The following is a 25,693-nucleotide window of genomic DNA, read 5'->3' as shown; positions in this document are numbered from 1 at the left end:
TTGAAGCTCCCTAAATACAATGGCAAGCAGTTTTATAGGCATTCACGTTTTCCATTATGACCACCAAACTTTCTTAGCTATGATTGCACTCACATATAGAGCAACGTGCTTACACTTTCAAAGTATATGGCAATATTTCAGTCAAACAGTTAAAAGATGCTCTGAAGTTTAAAACTTACCAGAGCAGGCTTGGAGCGCTCCGCTCTGCTAGTGGGGGGAGGGGCAATGCACGGGCTGCAGGCAGCCTCCAGGAACACAGAGCTGCCTGTGGGCGCCTGTCTGTAATTAATGCCGGGGAAAAGCTATCGGCGAACGCAAGCCGCGAATCGGCCGATGGCGATACACCTAAAACCTGCTAAAATCGGCCCGATGTATCGGCCGGCCGATATATCGGTCGATCACTAATTGAAAGGGTAAAGGTTCTCGCACTTGAGCCCAAATTTTTAACTGTTTAAAGTCCATTAAAGGTTCAAAGTGGTCTAGCAGGTCTTTGCCAATGAGGAGAGGGTATGAGTCCAATGGTGAGATGTACACAGGGTGTATGATGCTCATAGGACCGATTGTCAGGTGGATGGGAATCACCTGTTGCAGTTGAACTTCAGTCTGGCTGTAAGACTGCACATTCAGCATACACCTTTGGGGTTTAAGGGCTAGATTTTGGGCCTTAGCTCTGTTCTGGAGTCTGGTGAAAAGCTGGGATGACATCAGCGTTAGGTCAGCTCCGGTGTCGACAAGGGCTTCTAGTTCAACCTCATTTTCCAAGGTGATGGATAGATATAGCTTTTTGACTACTCCTCTTTCAATCAGGTTTCCCAGGAGGCTTGGTACTGGGGCTGTTGTATTAATGGGAAGGCAGTTAAGGCTGGTTTCTTGTGACTCTGTAGGGAAGGAGACACTCAACACAGCACTCTCTGGTACTTGCAGGCTTTGGTTGGTTGGTGTTTGAGATATTGTTTGTATGCCAAAGTCTTTGGTTTGTGGGATGAATAAGGAGTCGGGTTTGTCTTTGTGGTCCTCCTTGTGGGGCCTTTTTTGGATTAACTCCTTCAATACTCTCAGGACCTCTGCTGATTCAGACGGGTCTTTGTCACTCTGTTTCTGGGGTAGCTCAGACTTAACCTTGCTCAACGGGTATCGAGACTGGTCTCTTTGTTGGCTGTTCGAACTGTTTACATTATTTGATCTGCCAGGTGCAGGACGGTTACCTCTAGGTAGTCAGCCAGGTTCCCACGAGCCGCCACCCTTCTGGTTGTCTGATGAGTTTGGCCGGCTCCATGACCTCTCGGTGCGTCCCATTTGGTGCTTGGGACGAGCCCCCTCATGGCCGTACCATTCCTGGCCGGCTGTAAATTCTCTTGACTCTCTTGGCCTTCTGTTGAAAGGTATTTCACTGTGGCTCTCGTGCGCCCTCCAGTGGTAGTTCAGGGTACAGTTCAGAGACAGGGAGAATGACAGGGTTTTTAACAGTCTTTTCAGAGGCCGCTCTTTGTTTACCATAAGCTTTATGGGCCAAGTCCCGCAGCTGCCTGGGTGTCATCGTGCGAGGGCAGGCCATAACCCCTAAGTGTTGGCTTACTGTGAAATGAAGATTTCGCAGGAAAAGGGTCCTGAAGTTAAAGTCCTCCTCCATTCCTGGCTCATTCCGTGAGCCAAAGTAAGCTCACCTGAGTCTGTTGTAGTAGGCCTGTGGAGTTTCGTTTCGGCTCTGTTTGAGGTCCATTGCTGTAACAAGTCCTTGTTCTGACTCTGGATCCGAAAACTCTTCTATTAAAGCCTTTTGCAGCTGCCCGTAATCCATCTTGCCATTTTCTGGCTGCCGGTCAAGGAAACTCCTCACCTCACGACTGGAAGTAATCCGTAGCAGATACAGTTTGTTTCTTGTGGTTACATTTGGCAGTGTTTGCACATAAAAGTCAATGTCCTGCAGTTAACCGTGGATGTCATGGCCACCTGCAGGGTCTGGGGTAAATGTTGGGATATTTCTAGCCAGCTTGTCGAGGTCTTTGGGTGCCACGCCGGGCATGTCTGCAGGTGACCTCGGGAAATTTGTCTGTCCCCACCCCTCTGTGGTAGTGAGAGGTTCTAGGATGCTGGCTGATGTCTTTAACAGTGGGCTCTCGCCCCCCTTTTCAACAGAAAAGCTTTGGTGGGGGGGTGCAGGCTTACTGGTTGAATGAAATGGAAAGGTTGCTTTTTCCCTTACTTGTTCAGCTTGCAGTTTATATGCATAAATGAGTTCTCTTTGGGCAGAGTCAAGGTCGTCCCTAGCCTAGTCTCCTTGCTGAGCCAGAGCTCGACCTTCATCTTGAGCCGCTCGCAGGTGATTCTCACAGGCCTTCAGCTTGGCATCAAGTTCCTTCAGTTCTGCCTTTGCTCTCACCAGAAGATGTTCAGCCTGCTGGAGCTTTCCAGACGGCTCTTCTCTGGCTGTCTTTTCCTGTTGCTCCTTGTGCTCTGTGTCTGTGCGGAGTTTTGACAAGGCCTCTTGGAGTTGTCCAATCTTGTCCTTTAGCCTTCAGTGCTCCTCCTCTGTTGATGGTTGTTGATCCTCTACTCCCTGTGTCAGCTGATTTAGACGATTCTGCGCATCCTCCTGATTCCTCCGTGCCTCTGCTGCTTGGAGCTGTAGAGCTGCTGCATCCTGTTCCAGTTGGGCGATGTTCCTTTCGCCTAGTTTTAGCTGGATGATGAGGTTGTGAGCGTTGGCACCTGTGATATTGGCTGTTTCCTTGTAACTGTAGCTCCTCGTTGAGTCGTGGGCTATGAACTTGTCCAGGGTGCCGTTGAGCTGCTCTCTTTCCAGGTGTTGCAGTTCGTTGGCGAGGTTGGGCAGGAGTTCAGATGTCACAGCGCTGAGCCAGGCCTCTAGCTGGTCCCAGTGGTTGACAGGGCTTGGTGATCTGGACATGTTGACGCACTGATAGAAGTGAAAACACAAAGAGCCAATGCGAGTTCGCACAGTTCAGCGAGCTACGGCAAAAAAAAAAATATATATATATATGTGCTATGAGCTTATTATCAGGGCTTTTCTCCGGCGGCACAGATAATCAGTGTGGGGAAATAAGGGAAAAATTTTTGTAATTTGTCGATTTGTTAAAACCTATAGGTCGCCTTGGACATTTGGTTAATCGAGCGTATTACTAATGAATTCTCCTAATGGTTTGTGCAGTTTTGCTCTTTCAGCCCAAAATAAAGTGAATCAAAATAATTAAAATTAATTAATTATAATGATAAAAATAAAATAAAACAAAATAAAATTAAAGCTGCAAGCAGCGATGGAAGGGCCCTCGCACGCATGTGCACCGCTACCCTATGCTATTAGTAAAGCAGTTAACCAGGGGGATCTTAATTATAGTGGGCAAATATAGGTGGATATTCAAAGGGAAACTGATGTGCCACACCGCCTGTGTGCAGCAGGTGGCGCTGTGACTGTAACTGATTGTTGTTATATTAATGTGTTCAGGCCGGGACCCTTATCAAAAGTGTGAAGTATAGGGCAGATCGGATAATGTATGCCTGAATTGCAACCGATTCCTGTTTCATGGCAAAACATCACTCTTTGCCAGGCCGTCACGGACACGCCCTTTAACGAAAAGTCAAGATCTTCGTAATTTTTCATCGCAAAGGGCTTAAGATCAGTCTCACCTGATATGATAATGATTTGATTAAATCTCTGAGAACAGTAAATCACAGTGTAAAACAAGGCATTTCCTGCTACCTTTAGGTGGCGCTAGGACTGAAGCTGAATATTGGCATTGAAATGTGTTCAGGCCAAGACCCTTATCAAACATGTGAAGCGTGGGGCAGATTGGACATTGTATGCCTTAGTTATAAAAACGTCCTGTTTCATGGCGAAAACGCTGATATTTGGCAGGTCGCCACGGACACACCCTCCAACGAAAAGTCAAAAGCTCCGCAATTTAACATCGCAAAGGCCTTTAGATGAGATTGACCAAATATGATGACGATCTATTAAAATCTCTAGGAGCAGTTCGTTAAAGTACGAAGCCTGGAAATGACAAAATTTGCACATAAATTACAGCAAAAATTCAAAATGGACGACTTCCTGTGGGGTTTAGAGCTTCGCTCCAAGAGACTTTTTGGTAGGTCTTGGGGTGATAGATGACCCTACCAAATTTCGTATCTGTAGGTTTTTCGTAGTGGGGGGGCTGTTCTCTTGAAATTTTGCAGGTGGCGCTATTGAGCCATTTCTACACGCCCACTTCTGGCGCCTATGCCACGTGTAAATTTTTGCCACTTCTGACGTGTGTGCAACGTTTTATGACTTTTTGAGCTTGTTTAGCCTGTCAAAAATGCGATTCATTTAGCGATACTTTGCGAGGCTGCCACGGACACGCCCTTTAATGAAAAGTCAAGGCCGTTGCTCTTTATCATCACACAAGGTCTTGAGATTACACTGGTGAAATATGATGTTGATATGTTTAAATCTCTAAGAGCAGTAAGACACAGCATAAAACATGGTATTTCCTGCTGCCTCTAGGTGGCGCTATGAGTGTTACTGAATTATGCCATGTTGATGTGTTCAGGCCTGGACCCTTATCAAACGTGTGAAGTCAGGGGCAGATCGGACAACGTATGCCTGAATTACATCAGCTTCCTGTTTCATGGCGAAACATCAAACTTTCCCAGGCCGCCAAGGACACGCCCTCCAACGAAAAGTCAAAAGCTCCGCAATTTAGCATCGCAAAGGCCTTTAGATGATACTGACCAAATATGATGATGATCAGAGTAAATCTCTAGGAGGAGTTCGTTAAAGTACGACGCTTGGAAATATCCAAAAATGACAGAGAAAATTCAAAATGGCCGACTTCCTGTGGGGTTTAGAGGTTCGCTCCAAGAGACTTTTTTGTAGGTCTTGGAGTGATAGATGATCCTACCAAATTTCGTATCTGTACGTTTTTCGTAGTGGGGGGGCTGTTCTCTTGAAATTTTGCAGGTGGCGCTATCGAGCCATTTTTACACGCCCACTTCTGACGCCTATACTACATGTAAATTTTCGCCACTTCTGACGCGTGTGCAAATTTTCATGAGTTTTCGGGTATGTTTAGGCCCTCAAAAATGCGATCCATTTCGGAGAAGAAGAAGAAGAAGAAGAAGAAGAAGAAGAAGAAGAAGAAAAATAATAATAATAATAAACGGAGCAAAAACAATAGGGTCCTCACACCCTGGTGTGCTCGGGCCCTAATAAAGGATGAGGAAGATAGGTTGCTGGAAATGAAGTGAAACAGAAAAGGGAAAAGAGAGGAAAGAAAACAATAAAATAAAAAAAAAAAAAAAAAATAAAAATAATAAAATAAACTGAAAATGGGAATTGAGACAGCCAACAGATGAAGTCATAAGGCTGGGAGAATGAATTTGATGACAGGGCCTTACAGGGAGAGGGCTCTATGGAGTCATACGAGTTAGGGGAGTGGCTTAGCTAGATTGGCTGGGCTAGACCCAACCTGATAGGGATCTGGTGCCTCTAGTGGCTACAGAGGGGAGAAAAGTGCATCTCTTTTACACCAACACTTGTTGACTATTTAAAACAACCCAGGGTGGAACACAGAGACAAGGCGCTTCCCTGAGCACGCAGCCAAGAGTACTGGGCCTTCTGCCCTCCCCACCTCGACCACTCAACAGTCACGCCCTTCACACCGCCGGGCCACACTCAAAGGTGTCACCCACCAACTGGCACTGCCGCTAGGGCTTTTGTGTGTCAGCTGGCACGGTTAGCGATTGGAGTGCCCGGTGGCAGAGGTTGCACTGCGTCTTGCTGCCTAAGGTGCTAAAGGAGGGAGCTACCGCAGGACCCCGACTGTACACACTCAAGTCAGTTCAGCGGGACCGGTCTCTTGTAGAACTCACCGCTGGCGAAGCCTCTGATTCATCTATCAAGTGTTAGCTTTAAAGAGTTGCACAGGGGCTTATCCTATTGCACCAGTTTAAAAACATAAATGAATTCACTGAGGGACTTATGGGGCTGAATTATATTCACAGTAAAGAATTGATTCAATTAAACTTTAAAATAAATCAAACTGCATTAAATTTAAATTTGAAGTTAATTAAAATACAATCTCTACAATAGAAAAGAGAACAGGAGAGTAAGGAGCTAGAGAGAACAGCAAAAATGAAATCAAATAAAATAAAAAATAATAAATCAAAATAAAAAATAAAAATGTAATAAATGAATAATAAATTAATAAAGCCACAGCAATATTAATTATTATTCATAATTTAAGACCATAACATTCAATATTATGTAGGAAATAAAACTACATAGTAGTAGAATAACCTAGTTATCGAAGTAAGGTCAAAAATCCAAGTTTGACTCCTGTCATACACTCCCAAAAGAGTTTATGAGAGGACCAAACGAGCTTTTTTCCCACCAGATGGCGATATTTTGCCCAACAAACAAAGAAAGCGGAAGTCAGGCGTAAAGTAATGGAGAAGAAGAAGTGTTAGACACTCAAGACTGACATCTAGTGTTAGAACTAGGTAGTACGCTTTAAACTGACAAAGGTTCGCTTCTATACAATAATTACATCGGCGGCCGCTGCATTGCTAAGACGACAGATGTAATTCGCTCGTGTTCGGCCGGTGCCTCTTTTGGCTTACCGGGACACACAATAAACAAGTGTCCAACGTGCTTTATCATACGTTGTGACTATAAATATTTGATCAAGTTTTCATCACCTTTAAAATTGAAAAGTCTTACCCTCGGTGCTTACCAATTTAAAAATCCACGTACGTGAATAAAAATGGAAACATACAAATAGACAGCTTCTCTAATTGTAATAATTTCCTGGAGATTTAACAAAAAGGCATTATCAGATGGGAGTATTCACTCGACCACCGCTTCGCTCTAAATAAAGGAATTCTACTCTTTATTAGGCGGAATCAGACGGTAATGCAGCGTATCATAGGGTTTTTAATACGATTACTTTAAAAACTGCAGTTAACTATACATAACAGGGGCGCGAGTCTGTTACATCCTGAAAATGATACAGGAAAATACATTTTCATTCATACCAATAAAGAACGAAATCAGTTATAGCTGATAGTTCTTTTTTCATTCACACAATGCAAAACACATTTGACTTGTAACTGGTTTGCTCAGAAAATAATGTTTAAATCTGCCCGCGCATTCTCCACCATTATATGTAGCGATTCAGCCGGAGGAGGGGAATAACGTTATTTAAAACACTATGAACCTCCGACTGAAACACTACGGGGATTCCCAAGGGAATCTTAGATTTTAGCTCAAAAGGGAATATTATGTATAATTAACTGTAATTAACTATACAAGTTCATCAGGTTTTACCTGGCGTAGCAGAATTAATAATAACAATTAATTAATATGTTCGTCCACCGAAGACATATATCCATAATCGTATATTAATGTCTAAGAAATGTTAATTTCATGGCCTTTAAAATTAACCTTCTCACTGATATAAAGTGCTACTCGCAGCGTGTAGCTGGATCAAAAGGCAGAAATAGTGACTTTAATTTCATGAGCATTGAACACAGAAACAATTCAATTGTGAAAATGCAAAACCAGTTTATTAACTATAAAAGGAAGTACACATAACGACTGACTTAACATACACACATACAATAACATAAAACATAGATGAGAAAGAAAAAATTGAAAAAGCTAGAGAGAGAGTAAAAGATTAACAATAGCACTATTGCTTAACATCTGCACAAACCATCGGAAAATCTCTAAGGTGCGCCTTAATTTTTATAATTTTCAGTGAGTAGAACAAGTTCATACTTGCATTTGGCTCTTTGTAGTGATGGTCAACCCGGATCTTTTTAAGGATTCGGGTTAATCTGAGTCACTCACTAATATGATCCGGGTTGTGCGAGTCACTTGAGTCACTTGAATCACTTGGTCAAAATCTCCCAGTTCCAAGCGCTAATACTAATGCAACCAAGCAACTCAGATCACGCATGCAGCTACGAGTCTACGACTCCTCTGCTCGCAAAAAACCTGAGGAACTTGTAAAAAAAACATGGATGTCCGTGGTAACATTATCAATAACATAATTGTAAAAGTTCGGTGTGTGTGTTTAGTTTCATTTCATAATGACAAATATATCAACACCACGTTTAAAAGATGTGAGGCTTTGTTGAAGAGAGAATCCAGGTGTGTTCGTAAGATGATAAAGTCTGTTAGGTGTTTTCGTATGGCGGATTGCTCCGTATAGATTGTCCGAACTCGAAGTGCAAAGTGCAAGCCAGGAAAGACTGACCCGAAAAGACAGGGCTCAGAGAAAAGATGATGAATCCGAGGGACTCTGGGTGAGTCTCAGCGAGTTTCCAAACAGAGCTGACGCGTTACCTGAGTAACTGAGTGACTGAGCAATGATGGCTTGGGCGATCATTCACGCGCCCAGCCCATTTTAGGTGATTGACCAATGTGCGAAGTGTTCGATCGCGCGGGGAACAAGCCTTTGTTCTTTCAGACATCACATTTGCATAGTTGCATAATGATAACAGTTTGTTTCCATAACTCTTCAAATCAATATTAAATGAAATTGATGCGGCTTATGGTAATATGATACATAGCAATGATTAGGAAATAAAAAGTAGATTAATTTGATACTAGACAAGACATGGGTTTAAGATCACGTTGAATAATAAGTTCATACCTAAGATATGAACCATGCTACAGTGAACAAAACCTAACTAAAGTGTTAACACACAGTTACATCACATATACACCATCATGCAGTAAAGGGATATAAAATATATATACATTTAAACAGCTCATTGTGATCTTTAAATGTGGTTTCATCAGAGACATATAGTCTGTGCCCCCCCCCCTGCTGTGTCTCTGGCGATTGTCATTCGATCGGCTCTCAGGTTTCTCTGGTGGAATTCCTTTGAACCTCCTTTGAATACTGCATTTGTTTTAATTGTTTCCAATTTTAAAACCTTGATAGGTGATAGAGATCTGGGTAATTGTGTTATCAGGAGAAAGGGTTATCTAAACTCACAATTTTAGAGCTGCTACGATCCAGATGCCCAATGGCCTCGATCTGACTCCGAGCCATCTGTTACACTATTATAATTTTTTTACTCTCTTGTACATTTCCTTTTCTACACTTTTGACTATGTGTTTTCAATTCCTACTGTTACTACAACCCCTAAATCAGTTGTATCATGTCGATGGTGATGCAATGCTAATAATCTCTGCACCAGCCACGACTGTCTTACTTCTCCCATTGGCTTATAAAACTACCAATCTGCTGTAAGATTTCATTACAGCTATTGCTTCACATTCTGGTCTTTCTGTTCTAGCACATACTGAGACCTGGATCAAACTAGAGGACACTTCCACTCCAGCTGCCCTCTCTAACAATTACACTTTCTCCCACAGTCCTCACATTACAGGGAGGGGTGGAGGAACCGTCTACTCATTTCAAATTATTAGAAATTCCAAGAGCTCACACCGTTGTGACAGCAGCTCTTGAGTCGCATGCTGTTAATATCATCCACCCTACTAAAATCCATTTTCTAGTTATATATTGCCCCCCAGGTCAGCTTAGACATTTCTTGGATGTACTTCTGTCTTTTTTCCCAGAGGATGGTACTCCATTACTAGTACTTGTTGACTTCAACACCCACCTTAGGAAATCACATGCAGCCGACTTCAACACCTTGACTGTGTCATTTGACCTGAAGTAAGTCCCCACCTTGCCAACACATAGGTCTGGTAATCTTTTAGATCCCATCTACACACGCTGCTATTAGACTCATCACACCCTGCTCACCGTGCTGCACCACATCTGACCACTTCCTCCTCACTCTTGATCTCGATCTAACTCCCCCGGACACTGCACACAATCCCTCACTGGTCACGTTCTGGCGCAACCTACGTATGCTATCTCCCTCCCTTCTTAATACTGGGGTACCTCAAGGCTCAGTGCTTGGACCACTGCTCTTTTCAATATACATGACATCCCTGGGTTCTATTATTTGGAAACATGGCTTTTCCTACCACTGCTATGCAGATGACTCACAACTCCACTTGTCACGAAGATCCTACAGTTTCTACCTGCATCTCAGCATGCCTGAGGGACATCTCATTTTGGATGAAGGATCACCATCTCCAGCTGAACCTTGCAATGACAGAGCTGCTTGTCATATTGTATGGCCCTAAGATTCATCACAACTAGTGCTGGGTGATAATTTGATAATGATAATTTTCTCAATATAAATTTACCAGATGAAACGAAAATGACAGTTCGATAAGTGAACGATAATGTTTACGCACTATGCATAATGCTGCGCTGGCACTTCCTTACATTCTTCTTCTAACTTACATTCACAGTGTCAGTTAAACTTGTTTAGGTAAACATAAACAGCTGGATGTTTATCAGAATATTGAAACAATCTGTCTTGTCTTAAAGTGACAGCAGCCACAGCTTTCTGTGTCAGAAATTGATTGATTACACCCCAAAAATGAAAATCACTCTTAACTGAACAACTTTTGCAGCTGTACATTTAATTTATATAGGGTGCAGTTTATTTGTATTTATTGCTTATGCTAAATCATAGATTGTTGACAGACGATTTCATAACTAATATATTTATATTCAGTACAGATACCTGAAAAGTAAAACAAGATGAGCATAGTCTTCTACCTCAACTGATCACTTGTTTGGAAAGTATTTGTCATGTTCTGAATAAAAAGTAGTTTAACACAATAATTAACTATTTTTTATGCATAATTAACTATATATCTGTTTTTTACAACTTTTATTCAGGAGAGGAATAAAGATTTTTCCTTTATCATAATTATCGATATCGACTGATACAGAAAAAAATTAATTGCTCACATAGCCCAGCACTAATCAAAACCTTTCCATTCAGCTAGGTTCTTCGACCACTACACAGAAACCTGGGAGTGGTCATTGATGATCAGCTTAGCTTCTCAGAGCATGTTGCCAGCAACACCTGCTCTTGTAGATTCATCCTCTACAATATTAGGAAAATTAGACACACTGGGCCCTATTTTAACATTCTGAAACGCAAGTCCGAAGCGCAAAGTGCAAGTGACTTTGTGGGCGGATCTTGGGCGCTGTTGCTATTTTCCCGGCGGGAGAAATAAGTCTTGCGCCGGGCGCAAATCAATAAGGGGTTGGTCTGAAGTAGGTTCATTATTCATAGGTGTGGTTTGGGCGTAACGTCAAATAAACCAATCAGAACGCTATCCAACATTCCCTTTAAATGCAAGGGCGCAAGTTCCATGGCGGGTTGCTATTATTATGACGGATTTGACAGGCGCACGCCAGGAGCGGTTCACAGCCGAGGAGACCGACGTTCTTGGAAGAGCAGTCAAAGACAGAGAAGTTGTTTTGTATGGGGATGGGAGAAACCCGCCCAAATCAGCGTCGGTTAAACAGGCGTGAGAGGAAATAGCCGCAATTGTCTCATCAGCTGCGCCAAGCACTACAATGATGTCAGGAGACCGGGGGATCCCAAGCTTGCCAGCATAAATCGGGCACGCCGGGCACACAGGAGGACATCGCTGCGTCCACCCTCACAGCTGAAGGGGTTTGGGGGCTTTGAAATCGGACACAAAATACGCAAGCAAGGTCCAACCCCAAAGTACACTTACAAATCAAGTTCACATACATGAAGGTTTCTTATAAAAAACATTTTAATTATTATTTAGATAAAATAAACGTAATACAGCCACAAAACAAACTTATGAAAATATTTTAATCGTTATTTGCATGATAATTGTTTAACGCTGCCACACAAAATAAATAAAAACTATCACCACAATGCTCACCAAAATGATTTCCCTTATCTCATGTATTAATATTTTTTATTGTAACAATTTATGATTTTATGATTTCCCTTATCTTATATTTTTTATTGTAACAATTTATGATTTGCAAAAATAACTGTTGCATCTGTGTAGATTAGATAAGCAATGCACGTTGTGCGCGCTATACATTATGGTCAAGCATGCGCCCTTAAAATAGCATAATGAACCACGCGCAACGCGCCACTGACTATAGACTAGTTTTTTTTTTGGTTAGTAGCGCAATTGTTTTTTGAAACTGCAAAATAGCATAAGAGATGGTTTGCGCCGGAGCACGCCTACTTTTTTGCGCTGAACCGCCCAGGGAGCGCAAGTTCATTCCCTAGTTTGCCGACGTGCGTCTGTGGAGGGAAAAACCCGCTGTGCGCCAGTGCAAAATACGAAATGATACATGCGTCACTGACAAAGTCAATTGCGCTGGGTGCAAGATAGGGCCCACTGTGTTAGACTGTGATGAGACAAGTTCTAGTACACTTGTGTATTTCTATTCTTGTATTGCTCTAATTGCTTCTATTGTTTACTTCATTTGTAAGTCGCTTTGGACAAAAGTGTCTTCTAAATGACTAAATGTAAATGTATAAACCTACTAGAAACAGACCAGGCTCTGGCCCTTTGATGTTAACATCAAGATACCAGCCCCACACTGTCCATATTTAACAGCTACTCTGTGATCCAAGTATCAGATATGAGCCAGTACTGCCATACCTTACATAACAGAAATATTATTTTTATAACAATCAGATAGCTTAAGTGAGAATGAAGTCAAGAAGAACATTGTGTATATGCACAACACGTTATATACAGTCATATTAATTTAATATGACAGAGACAATGTCACAGGGACAGTCAACTTTGGACAGGTATTTCTCTGGAAGGGCAGAGAATATTAAAAATCTGTTCGGTCATTTCTGTGTGGATTGGTCCAAAGTCTCTGTGAAGAAATAAAAATAGACAAATTTTGCAAAAGGAGTAGGAAAAAAACTACTTTACAAATGCTTTGAAATAAGACATGAACAGAATGTCAAAAACGGACAAATGAGATATCGTTGCAATCGGCATGAATACAATTTCACAAAGAAAAGCAATATCAAACAAAGTATTCAGAAGTTATAGGCTGTTTTATATAGTTTTTAAACCTTAGGTGCCACTGTCTTTAGACCTTACAGGTACCTTCTGGACATCAAGCCGATGCTCCCTACCATTTTTGCGCTGATACTTCATTTAGATTGGACTGGTGGTTTGGTAATTAACGGCATAATAGATATCGACAGATTTGTCATGAGCCAAGGAATCCATAGACTCCAAGATCATAATTTTCTAAAAATAGCAATTTTTCATATCTCATGACCCATATTAAAAGATATAGTGCCCATTGGCAGTTGTAGCCTAGTGGTTAGAGAGTCGGGCTTGAAACCGGAGAGTTGCCTGTTCAAGTCTTACAGCCAGCACTGTGACTGCCAGACCAGTGACTGTGGTGCCCTTGAGCAAGGCACCTTACCCTAATTGCTCCCCAGGCGCTGGGATAGCTGCTCACCGCTCCAGGTGTGTGTGTGTGTGTGTTCATGACTCACAGTGCGTGTATTCACTAGGAAAGGTTAAATGCAGAGGTCACATTTTGAGTATGCGTTGCATACTTGACAAGCTTGTCACTTTTACTTTCATTGTCTTATTTTACTCTGTAAAAAAAATTAAGTTGTTACTGGGTTGTGTTTAATCACTATTTTATAGTCTACTCATTTTATGTCTGACAACAGAACAGATAATATATAAAAATAACATTCAGTTGTCTTACAGTTTTTGTCAGTTGCTTAAACACATTTCTTAAAACTACGCCTCATATTCTCAAAACATTAAACACAATATCATAACCCCTCACACAATTCTCCAAACATCCTATTTTCAGGTCAAAATGAAGCTCTACACTCAAAACCATTCACTCTTACTAAATACCAAACTTTTCCCTCAGACAACACACACAAGCTTTCAAAAACACACACACACTACAACATAGTCTTACACACTGGTGCAATAAATTCAAAACAATATATCCAAAAGTTGCTTGTGGTTCTCCCCCTCAAAAACCTTTTTCACATGACCAAAAAAGACACAATCGGTGTATGCATTAGCACATTTTTATTAATTCATGTGATACACAGCACAACTGTAAAACATTTTTTTTTATTATTCCTCCTCAACATCCCGTCTTTGTTCTGGGTCAGGCCAGAGAATCTCATCCACATCACAGTTTATATTGGTCCCAGCCAAACAGCGAGGGTAAAATCCTCTTGCATGATCCACCCCTGGCATTCATCTACTAATATGTCGATCTGTATGGAAGGCAATTTGATGCATTTCTTTATTCCAGTAGCGTAGTCCAACAGTGTATGCACTATAAAATTACTGCAGTCTTACTGTAAGTACACCTATCTCTTATCCTCCCTCAAGGGTCTGAAGATGGAAGCAACAGTGAAGCGACTCAAATTAGCCTTAATTCGTTGCTCAGCCTCCTTCATAGTCATTCCATGGACAAGTACATGGTCAGCTAGAGTGGCTCGAATTTCATCTGAGCCTGCTTGTCACCTTACCCTACATCTCCCTAGTCCTCTTTCACTACATCCCTATCCTCTTCCTCCTCCTTCACCATGTCCTCTTCCTCCTCTTTCACCACGTCCTCCTCCTCTTCCTACTGTACTCCTTCACCATGTCCTCTTCCTTCTCTTTCACCATGTCCTCTTCTTCCTCCTTCACCATGTCCTCCTCCTTTCCCTCCTCTTCTGCCTCTCCTCTCCCTCCTCCTCTTCCTCCTCCTTCTCCTCGACCTATTCCTTCATTTCTCTGTGGATCCATTGTTCCAAAGCTCAGTGAACTGATTCAGGCCCTTTTATCTATTTATTGAAGGATCTGCTTGATGTGTGTTCATTTTTGACTCTTAGGGCTCTATCTTACACCCGGCGCAATGCAGCGCAATGCACGACGCAAGTGTCTTTCGCTAGTTTCCACCCTAATTTTCACGTTTAGCGCCGCGTTGTTTAAATAGCAAATGCATTTGCGCCCCCTTTGCGCCCATGGGCTGAAAAACGAGGTGTGTTCAGGCGCATTGTTGACGCGTTGCTATTTTGAGGCAACTAAAATAGACTACGCCATTGACCAACAAAAACCTGGTCTAAAGTCTAAAGTCAATGGCGCAATATGTTTTATGTTATTTAAAGAGCGCATTAGTAATAATATGCGCCTATAAACGGGAGGACAACGCGGGTTTGCTTATCACAAAGTACATAAATGCGCAGCAGCACAAAAATGCTTTTAAATATGAAAGATTAAAAGATTGAATTTAAGAGATTATTATTGAGTCTCTTGGACATATTTATAAAGGAGGACTGATTATGAGAAGGCGCAAAGAGCTGCTTTACCTGCAGCCTGATAAGTAAATAAATGCTTTGCTTTAAACAAATGCATCTGTTTTTAAATGTTTTTTTTTTAATGCTACCTCACGGATTTATTGTATATGATGACTCTGTACCTGTGGATATGGCGAGATGAGAAACATTTGTAAGTAATGCTTAAAAAAACTCTTTGCTAAAAAAACGCTGTCCAAAGTGCTGAAACGTGAGGAGAGCCGTTTGTAATTTCTTTATCTCCTGTTTGTTACAAATAAAGTATTTTTAGAGTACAAACCTTATCTTACATACTTGTAAATTATTTTATGATGATATTGGATAGCCATACATTTAAAGCAATTAAAAGCGTGCTTTTTACTTCCATGACTAAAAGAAAACGGGTTTTAAAGGTTTTAATAAAAAAATAACAATTTCAATATAAGGGAAAAACAACACAATTATTTAACATTAATCTTAAACTGGTGATCTTCTTCCTCCGCTTAGTTTTTCAGTTTACAAAGTCCGTCATCTAAATAGGGATTAGACATAGCGCCAGCGCAACTTGCTTTTGAAGGGAATGAGAGCTGTGACTCTCATTGGTTTACTGCACGTTACGCCTAAAAAACTCCCATTACAATAGGACCTACCCTTTTCGACCATGCGCTCGGCGCAAAAACGATTTTTCCCGTCGTTAAATTAGCAAAAGTGGATTCGGACACGCCCATTTAGACGTTGCGCTGTGCGCTTTAGACAATTCGCTTAGATCGTTAAAATAGGGCCCTTAGTGTTTCCACCTTGGTAATACTAACTGAGCCTATGCTGTGCTGACTTGAGTGAACAGTATTGAATGCTAGTGCTTTCCATATGACCACATGGTGTAAGCACTGAGAAATGTAGGTATTTGTGTGTAGAGTTTTGAAGTAACAGTTAACCAAATTTGACTCATGTGTTCAAGCAGGGGAGTAATGTTTATTGTTCACCAAAATTATTGTGCTTCTTAAAAAATGGCGTTATGGTTTTGACATTTTAGTTCAAAAGCCTGGTTATAGTGTTTTAGCAATCGAGAAAAACTGTAAAATGCAATATAATGTGACAGATCAAAGAGATCAAATGCATACAGGTGATGGCATATATGCTAGTTAGCGTGTGACGTCATCACAGCCATAGTCTCTCAAAATCCTGAGGGAAACACTAAAAGGGGAAGCATTAGATTAAGATTCAGACTGATCTAACAAACTGAACTAACAAACTAGTGATGGGAAGACTCTTTTTTGTGAATCAGTTCTTTCGGACAGTTCGTTTCAAAGAACTGGTTCAAAAAACCGATCACCAGTTCTTTAACGTACTTTACGTCATTCGCATCTAATTCTATCATCCGGGAGGGTAAAATACATAAAAAAATCAAAAATTCCAACTAAAGCACATTCAAAAACTTTTAACAGAAATCATGATCAAGCTCATAACAACTTAAAATATAATCTGCACACACACACCTAACAAATACATTTTAGTCAAAACGGTGTTTAATATAATTAGCTGTTCCATGCATATTTCGCGTAAGTTTTATGGTAAAATTAAATAAACTTACTTTATGTCTGTCAATCATCTTAGTTCATGTAGGCTATAGTATTAGCACAGCAACTCACTGATGTCCGTACTGTTTGGCTCAAGCTTCTTTGATTAGTTCTTTGGATGCGTCTGATAGAAACTGTTCTCAAATCAGTGAACTGGTGACTCCATAAATGCAGCACCCTGTTCCTGACTCGAGAGTCGCTGAATCGTGCTTTTCAGTAACACATGTTCAGTATTAAAGGCTCATCAAGTCGGACGCGTCCGATAGAAACCGTTCTTGATTCAGGTATTCATTTTATCGGTGACTTTGGAATACCAGTATGCTTGTTGCGCATGCTCAGTATCAACAAAATTCACCATGTCTCGGTTCAGTCAGTGATACTGTTGGGGAGAGCTTCTACGAGTTTAGATACGGATTACTCTCTCTTAATTAGAATCAAAATATCTGTCGAGCACATCTGAAAGTGAATAACTTGTGGATCATTGCTGTCTCGAGACACAAACTTTTTAAACGAATCAGTCCGATTAGGTGTACTGATTCAAGTCGTTCACTGAAAAGAACCAGTTCAAACGAATGATTAGTTCACGAACTGGACATCACTATAACAAACACCAGCAAACGACACTGTAAATTGGTTATTGCCTGGATTTATCAATGGAATCAGAAAACTCTTGTTCCTATGTTATGTTCATATTGCAGAAACAGACTGAGGGCCCTATTTTAACGATCTGTAATGCAAGTGTGAAGCGCAAAGCGCAAGTGACTTTGTGGGCGGATCTTGGGCGCTGTTGCTATTTTCCCGGTGGGAGAAATAAGTCTTGCGCCAGGTGCAAATCAATAAGGGGTTGGTCTGAAGTAGGTTCATTATTCATAGGTGTGGTTTGGGCGTAACGTCAAATAAACCAATCAGAACGCTATCCAACATTCCCTTTAAACGCAAGGGCGCAAGTTCCATGGCGGGTTGCTATTATAATGACGGATTTACCAGGCGCACGCCAGGAGTGGTTCACAGCCGAGGAGACCGACATTCTTGTTAGAGCAGTCAAAGACAGAGAAGTTGTTTTGTATGGGGATGGGAGAAACCCGCCCAAATCAGCATAGGATAAACAGGTGTGAGAGGAAACCCTTACGAAAATTAACCATGGTTTTACTACAGTTAAGACCAAAAAACCATGGTTACTGTAGTAAAACCATGGTTACCACAAAATAACCATGGTTTTGACAAGCGCCAAGCGCTACAATGATGTCAGGAGACGGGGGAATCCCAAGCTTGCCAGCATAAATCGGGCACGCCGTGTAACGGGAGGTGGATCTGTCTCTACACAGGACATGACCCCAGCAGACATCTGACTACTCTGCGTCCACCCTCACCGCTGAAAGGGCTTGGGGGCTTTTGGTTAGTAGCGCAATTGTTTTTTGAAACTGCAAAATAGCATCAGGGATGGTTTGCGCCGGAACACGCTTCCTTTTTTGCGCTGAACCGCCCAGGGAGCGCAAGTTCATTCCCCAGTTTGCCGACGTGCGTCTGTGGAGGGAAAAACCTGCAGTGCGCCGGTGCAAAATACGAAATGATACATGCGTCACTGACAAAGTCAATTGCGCTGGGTGCAAGATAGGGCCCTTAGTGTGAGATTCAACAAGCATAGACATATACTTAAAATGAGATTTTGATGAAATTGATGAAAAACAGAATATGATTTATGTATTTTCTGCATGGTTTAAACCTTTGTGTGGTCTTTATAGCCTATCATGTTTCTACCTGCATTTCACGATGAGTGTGGAACTGCACCTGTGTGCTTGGCCCCTAATTAACATTAATAATTAATATTACTGAATTAGTAATTAATATTTCTGGTGTGTATGTAATCTTATAGAGGTGTACATTTTAACACTGGTGGGAAAAGATAACAGTGGAGGGGTTATGCACACACTGCTGTTGGATGTACAAATAAACACTCACTGTGTACAAATTTACTCTGACAGTAATTTACATATTTAAAGGAAAACTTTACTATGTTCTTACCTCAACTTACATGAGTAGTTACACAAGTAAAGGGCCGTTCACATTATAACGATAACTATAAAAAAATATAGTTTTGAAAATCGTTTTATATTAAAGACAAAAGCGGAGTTCTCACCATAACTATAATGATAAAGATACAGCAAAAGATATCATTGTGATCACTTTCTGAGCGTTTCTTTTTCCCCACCTGATGAACGATAAATCATTGACATCCAATCAAATCTATTCGAACTTAAGTGCATGCGCAATTGAAATGACAGTGGAAAGGCTCAATGCGGAGCTCTATAACATAATTTACCTCAGGTATCCAGCGCTGATGCAGTTGCTGTGAAATTCACTACGTAATGCTTTTTCCTACCACACTGACTACGCCATAAGGTAAGATATTAACTTAGATTACACAAACTAGATTCACTGTTTAGATTTACACGAAATGCAGCATGTTGAGGACCTCTGCTGGTTACCCGCTGTGTAAATGCAACAAGAACAGCATATTTACATATTCAGTGGCATGTAAACAATTGCAACAGTTTTATTACAAAAAATATCCCATAAAAGTTAATGTCATTAAAGGCAAGTATTTGGGCGAGTGCCTCGCACGTGAGCGAATTAGCATAGAGTTATCATTATAATGTGGACACTAATATAGTTATCATTATAGTTATGTTTATCAATAACGTTATCTTTATTGTTATAATGTAAACGGCCCTTAAGTATGGTGGCACAAAAAAAACTTTTTTTAAGCGGATAGAAAATTAGAACTATATTGTATGGTGGAATAGCACTTAGTTTGCAGCACTTCGACCTCGGGCGCAATAATGTGGACGGAAGTTTTAGCGAGAGGGGGAGTAGTCAGGAGTTAGTGCACACCGAGGTCGAAGTGCTGCAAACTAAGTGCTCTTCTGACATCTTTAAATGTAATAATAAAAAATGTTTGGTGGCCTCTAAATTCATCCCTGTTTGGATCCTAAGGAATGAACGGGGCTATGCTAACACATTCAAGATGTGCTGTACAAAGATGAACTCTTTCCTCGCCATTGACGAGTTATCTTGTCAATTAAGAGACAACATTTGCATAAAAACATGTTCCTGATGACGTTTTATGTTAATCTGTAACACCGCAATTATTTACTAGATGGCGCACTTACCCAATTTATAAACTGAAAGCAAAAAAATTATTTACTAATTTTAAACTCTGTGTATGTTTTGATAATCATTCTGAATCTGATCTTTAAGAAAATTCCTTTACAAAAATGCAATTATTTCAGCTTTTTGCTAAAATTTTTAAGAGATAAAAATATAGACAGGATGAAAAGTTTTTCCCATTTTGTTAGTTTTTTTATTGTTTGTTTGAAAGCAGAGGGTCTGTTCTTTAATTTGATTTATTTGTAAGTTTATATATTTTTAGAAGAAAATTTTCCTGGAAGGCATTTAGTGAAACTTTTTAAAAAAATCACAAAAATGCTGGCGACCAGCTTTTCAAAAAAAGGGCTGGCGGGGAATGAGTTAAGTGCACGCATTGAAAAAAGATAGGATATGTATTAATTTGTCTAAGTTGAGGTAAGAACATAGTAAAATATTGAAACACAGTGGGGTTTTCCTTTAACACTTTCAGTCAACTTGAGTAAAATGTATTTTTTTTTGCTGTGTGTATACATATACATACAAATAATATACATATACTGTGCAAAAATCTTAGGCCACCATGCCACAATTAGATTTCTTGTTTTTGCAATGTTATAGTGATCATATATAATTGTTTCTCAGTCTCTGTAATAGAATACATTTAGAAAATACAGGAAATATGTATATAGCATTAACTCTTTCGCCGCCAGCGTTTTTTATAAAAAGTTGCCAGCCAGCGCCAGCATTTTTCATGATTTTCACAAAAGTTTAATGCCTTCCAGAAAATGTTCTTCTTTAAATATATAAACAAACAATATATCAAATGAAAGAACTGACCCTCTGCTTTCAAACAACAACAAAAAAAACCGTATCCTCCTACCTTCATTAATTCTCTTTTTATCACATCTCAAATATGGGTAGGTTTCTTCAAAAACACCCAATTTTCAGTAAAAAGCTGAGATAATTCCATTTTTGATAGAGATCAGATGCAGAACGATCTTTAAAACATACACAGAGTTCTTTCTCTTTCACGTGAGGCGCTACTTCCGGGTTGTATAAATTCCGGAAAGCGGAATAATATTGCGGAAAGCCAGAAATTCTCGTCATTGGCAGGGAAGTGTTTTCTTTTAATTGACGAGTTATCTCGTAAATGGCGGCAAAAGAGTTAAAAACTGTAAACTGATGATTCATATTTTTAGGGTAAACCCCCTTCCACTTGAGCAATTGTAGGAAATTGCTGGATCTCTTAAACCTAAATAAAATTTTATCCTAACTTCTAATTTTAAAGAAATTACTCTTTTTACTTCATTCTTCTGAAAAACGCTCAAGATGTGTTTAGTGCCAAGAGAGATCACACTAAACACTGATGATGCCAAAAGAAGACATTTAGTCCTGAAAATTTTATTTTTTATTTTTTTTTTGTACATATTTCCTGTAGTTTCTGCTTGTATCTTAATAAAATAGATTGAAAAATAAATATGGATGGGACAATAAACCTTCTAAAACAACAAGTCTGGTAGTGGTGGCCTCACCTCGGCCAGTCTTGCTGAAAATCACCACTGGCTGTGACGTCAATGTAGTGTTTAAACTGTGGATAAAATTCATTTCGGGTAAATTTAACGGGCAATCTTTGGTCTTGTAAGTCTATAAGCAGTGTTTCTTTGTATAATTTGTTTGTAATTTGTAAATGTTAATTACAATAAGGATTAATATGAACTGGGTTTGGACGTAACTTCAGGGATCAGTTCTAGGTCCTATCCTATTCTCGTTATATATGTTACCTCTAGGAGACATTATCAGGAAACATAACATAAGTTTTCACTGCTATGCGGATGATACCCAGCTTTACATCTCGTCACATCCTAGCGAAACTCACCAGTTTGCTAAGCTAACAGACTGCATTAGTGATATTAGGGACTGGATGGCACATAACTTTCTTATGCTAAACTCCAATAAGACTGAGATACTTATTATTGAACCAAATCGCTACAAACATAGTATGTCAGATTACAAGTTGTCCATAGATGGCTGCACGGTGGTGCCATCTTCCACGGTTAAGAATTTAGGCGTAATGTTCGACAGCAATCTATCTTTCGATAGTCATATCTCCAACGTCTGCCGCACAGCATTCTTCCATCTTAGAAATATCTCAAAAATACGCCATATGCTGTCTGCATCAGATGCAGAAAAGCTTATCCATGCTTTTATGACCTCTAGAATAGACTATTGTAACTCGTTACTCGGGGGATGCCATGCAAATCAAGTAAACAAGCTACAGCTGGTTCAAAACGCTGCCGCAAGAGTGCTTACTTGATCTAAAAAGTATGACCACATTAGTCCAATTCTGGCATCTTTACATTGGCTACCAGTTAAATATCGCATACAATTTAAAATATTACTAACTACCTACAAAGCCTTAAAAAGCCTAGCGCCCTCGTATATTAAAGAACTACTATCAGAATACAATCCACCACATAAACTGCGCTCACAAAATTCGGGTCTCTTAATTATCCCTAGAATATCAAAAGTGTAGATCCTTTTCCTACTTAGCCCCTAAGCTCTGGAATGATTTACCAAATAATGTTCGAGTATCAGACACAGTCGATCAATTTAAATCTAAACTTAAGACATTCTTCTTTAACAAAGCATACACATAAAATATGTCCAGTAAATGTACTTTTCCCGCAGTAGTTATTTTGTCTAGAACAAAGCACTCACACACCTCATATGGGTAATACACTATTGCCGCAATAGTTAGCCTGTCTGGAACCGAGATGACTTAAACAACTATAATGTATGACACTTGCATTACATGCGAACGGCCCCTACACTAATAGAACTCTGTTTTTGTCTCCCTGTCTCGTCCTCGGCACCGAGGACAATGACACAAACAGACCCAGTTCCTGTTGCTGTGAAGGTCATCGCACCACTGATCTACTGGCTGTCCTTCAACGTGATGCCTAGCCGATGCGCGACCGGCAACCACCGGCTAAACCAGTTTAACCCGCTTACCCGCTTCCTATCCCTACCGTATCTATATATATCAGTTTTCGATATTACTGCACATTTCAAACATTCATAATTAGCCACAAACTCAGATGAACTCCATTGCACATATCTTCCAGTTTTCTTAAAGTTTAATGTGTGGATTATTTCAATATTCAAGCTGTATACATTTATAAAGGTTTTAAGACATATTTGCTGTTTAATGTTGCAGGATAAAGATGAAGAGGGGGGACTTGAGCAGCTTGTAAAGAATGGATCTTCTAGGAGTGGCAGCCCAAGGGATGCTGGAATTGTTATCGAGGCCTTAAAGTTAGCCCAGGGCATGCTTTATCCTCCTTGGATTGGATTGGATCTATGCATTGAATCTCCAGTATCCCAAGCATCTTTTCAGGTGTTTCAGAAACTTTTCTTGGAGCTGGATTCTTCAATGTTTATAAACTGATTACAGTACATTAAGTCTAAACTGCTGTCTGATGTTCTGGATGTGAATCAATGTAACAGAACACAAACATGGAACTTTTCGTCGGGAAATGTGGACGGTTTTCTTTAAAGACTGTAAAATACTTTTTGAAGTTTACACTGTTACAAATACACCATTAAAAATTAGATGCTTTCCTGCTCTTTTGACTGCAATAAAATAAGAATTGATTCATCTTTCTCTGTCATTCTGAAATCAGATATAATACTCATTACTAATAATAATATTAATGGATACATTTTAAATCATGATGTTAAATAAAAATAGTATAATTGAATAGTATTTATTGTTTAGTGCTAGGTCTTTGTCCTGTATACCCAATATTTTGTTTAAATTTAAATTAATTTCTAATTGCAAATTGCAGTTAACCTTTTTGAATGGGTTACTATTAAGGCGTTTATGGAGTGATTCTAGCTCAATTTTTATTTGTTGAATTTAATTAATGATATTGCTTGTAATCTGTTGCCACACTTTTATTGAGTAGATATGGCATAATATTTTTTAACTCATTCACCGCCAGCCTTTTTGAGAAAAGTTGCCCACCTGCATTTTTGTGATTTTAACAAAATTTTCACAAAATTCCTTGCAGGAAAAATTATTTTCTATAAATATATAAGCATACAAATTATATCAAATTAAAGAACACACCCTCTGCTTTCAAACAAACAATAAACAAACAAACAAACAAACAAACAAAATGGGGAAAAAACGTTTCATTACATATTTACTTTTTCTACTTAATTTACCACTGAAATATGGATATTTCTCTTCAAAAATACAACATTTTGACCAAAAAGCTTAAAAAATTGCGTTTTTGTAAAGAAATTTATGTTAGAGGTCAGACTCAGAATGACTATCAAACATAAACGCAGTTAAAATAAATCATTATCTCTTTTTAACTTCCGTTTTTGATAAATTTTTGATAAAAGCGGTATTACACTTTCACTTTGAAATTCGTCCAGAAAGGCACGTTTATTAGTTAAATATGAACTTATAAATGACGAGATAACTCGTCAATGGCGGTGAATGAGTTAATGTATAGTGCTAGATCTTTGTCTAGTATACCCAATATTTTTGTTTAAATTTTAATACATTTTTTAATTGCAAATTGCAGTTTGTCTTTTTGAATATGTTAATATTAAGGAGTTTATAGATTAAATCTAAACCAATTTTGATTTGTTGAATGTAATTAATGATATTGCTTGTAATCTGTTGCCACAATTTTATTGAGTAGATGGGGCATATTATTTTTTACAGTGTATGTATGTATGTATGTATTACATATTTTCTTTTATGTAAGCAATGAAACATTGTGACCAAGTTTTGTGACCTTGTCGGAACATTTTGTTGTCCCCATGAGGAAACAAGCTTATAAATCAAACAGGATGATGTTTCTTGAAAATGTGAAGTATCAGAAAGTTTTCTTTGATGGTTGGGTTAGAGGAAGGAAATAGAACATACAGTTTGCACAGTATAAAAACCATTAAGTCTAAAAACCCCCACAAAACATGGAAACCAGTGTGTGCGTGTGTACCTGGTAATTATCACGACCAATTGTCCCCACAAAGATAGGAATACCAGTGTTTTTGTGACCTTGTGGGGACATTTTGATGTCCCCATGAGGAAACAAGCTTATAAATCAAACAGAATGATGTATCTTGAAAATGTGAAGTAGGAGAAGGGTTTCTGCGATGGTTGGGGTTAGGGACTGGGATAGGTTAGGGGAATAGTGTATATATAGTTTGTACGGTATAAAATGCATTACGTCTATGGAATTTCCCCACAAAATATGGAAAACAGAATGTGTGTGAGTGCGTGTGTGTGTGTGTGTGTGTGTGTGTGTGTTGTAAAGGTAATACCTGTTGCATTAAGCAGGTTGTATCTGGCTTTGACGAAGGCCAGTATATCTGCATCAGTCTGATTGTCTCCAGTGAGAGGAATAGGGGTAGAAGTGAGGTCATCTGAAGGTAATGGTCTAAACCCCAAAGAACATGCCAAGCCATCATGCTTCACATTTAAAAATAACAAGTTGGTTTGTACAAAATGTTCAGAAATTTGGCTATTTGGGAAAATCCTAGTACTGGAAAAGCATTCTTCAGGCTAATTCCCACACTTTATTTAGGGTATTTATATCTACTTTTATATTAAATTGCAGAATTTTATAATGTAAAATACAATTAAACATAATGATTGAAATTAGATGCTTAAAAATACACTGAACAAAATTAAAAACACAACACTTTTGTTTTTGCCCCCATTTTTAATT

The 25,693-nt window shown here is 39.6% G+C and overlaps 1 protein-coding gene across 4 annotated transcripts in view; it reads right to left on the bottom strand.

The window, feature by feature from the left end:
- The window catches only part of kif6 (kinesin family member 6), a 283,602-nt gene that overhangs the window by 21,765 nt on the left and 236,144 nt on the right, over window positions 1-25,693 (bottom strand). For all 4 annotated transcript variants that reach the window (XR_012370505.1, XM_073869458.1, XM_073869455.1 and 1 more), the window contains one exon: window positions 25,287-25,402. Coding sequence is in view for 3 of the 4 variants with exons in the window: in XM_073869458.1 (XP_073725559.1) it covers window positions 25,287-25,402 (116 nt within the window). In the remaining variant the exon portion in view is untranslated. The remainder of the gene's footprint in view (window positions 1-25,286; window positions 25,403-25,693) is intronic.

This window comes from Misgurnus anguillicaudatus, chromosome 7, assembly GCF_027580225.2.
Source record: "Misgurnus anguillicaudatus chromosome 7, ASM2758022v2, whole genome shotgun sequence".
NCBI lineage: Eukaryota > Metazoa > Chordata > Actinopteri > Cypriniformes > Cobitidae > Misgurnus > Misgurnus anguillicaudatus.
Note: the sequence above shows the minus strand (reverse complement) of the source record. Positions and strands in the feature narration are given on the sequence as shown.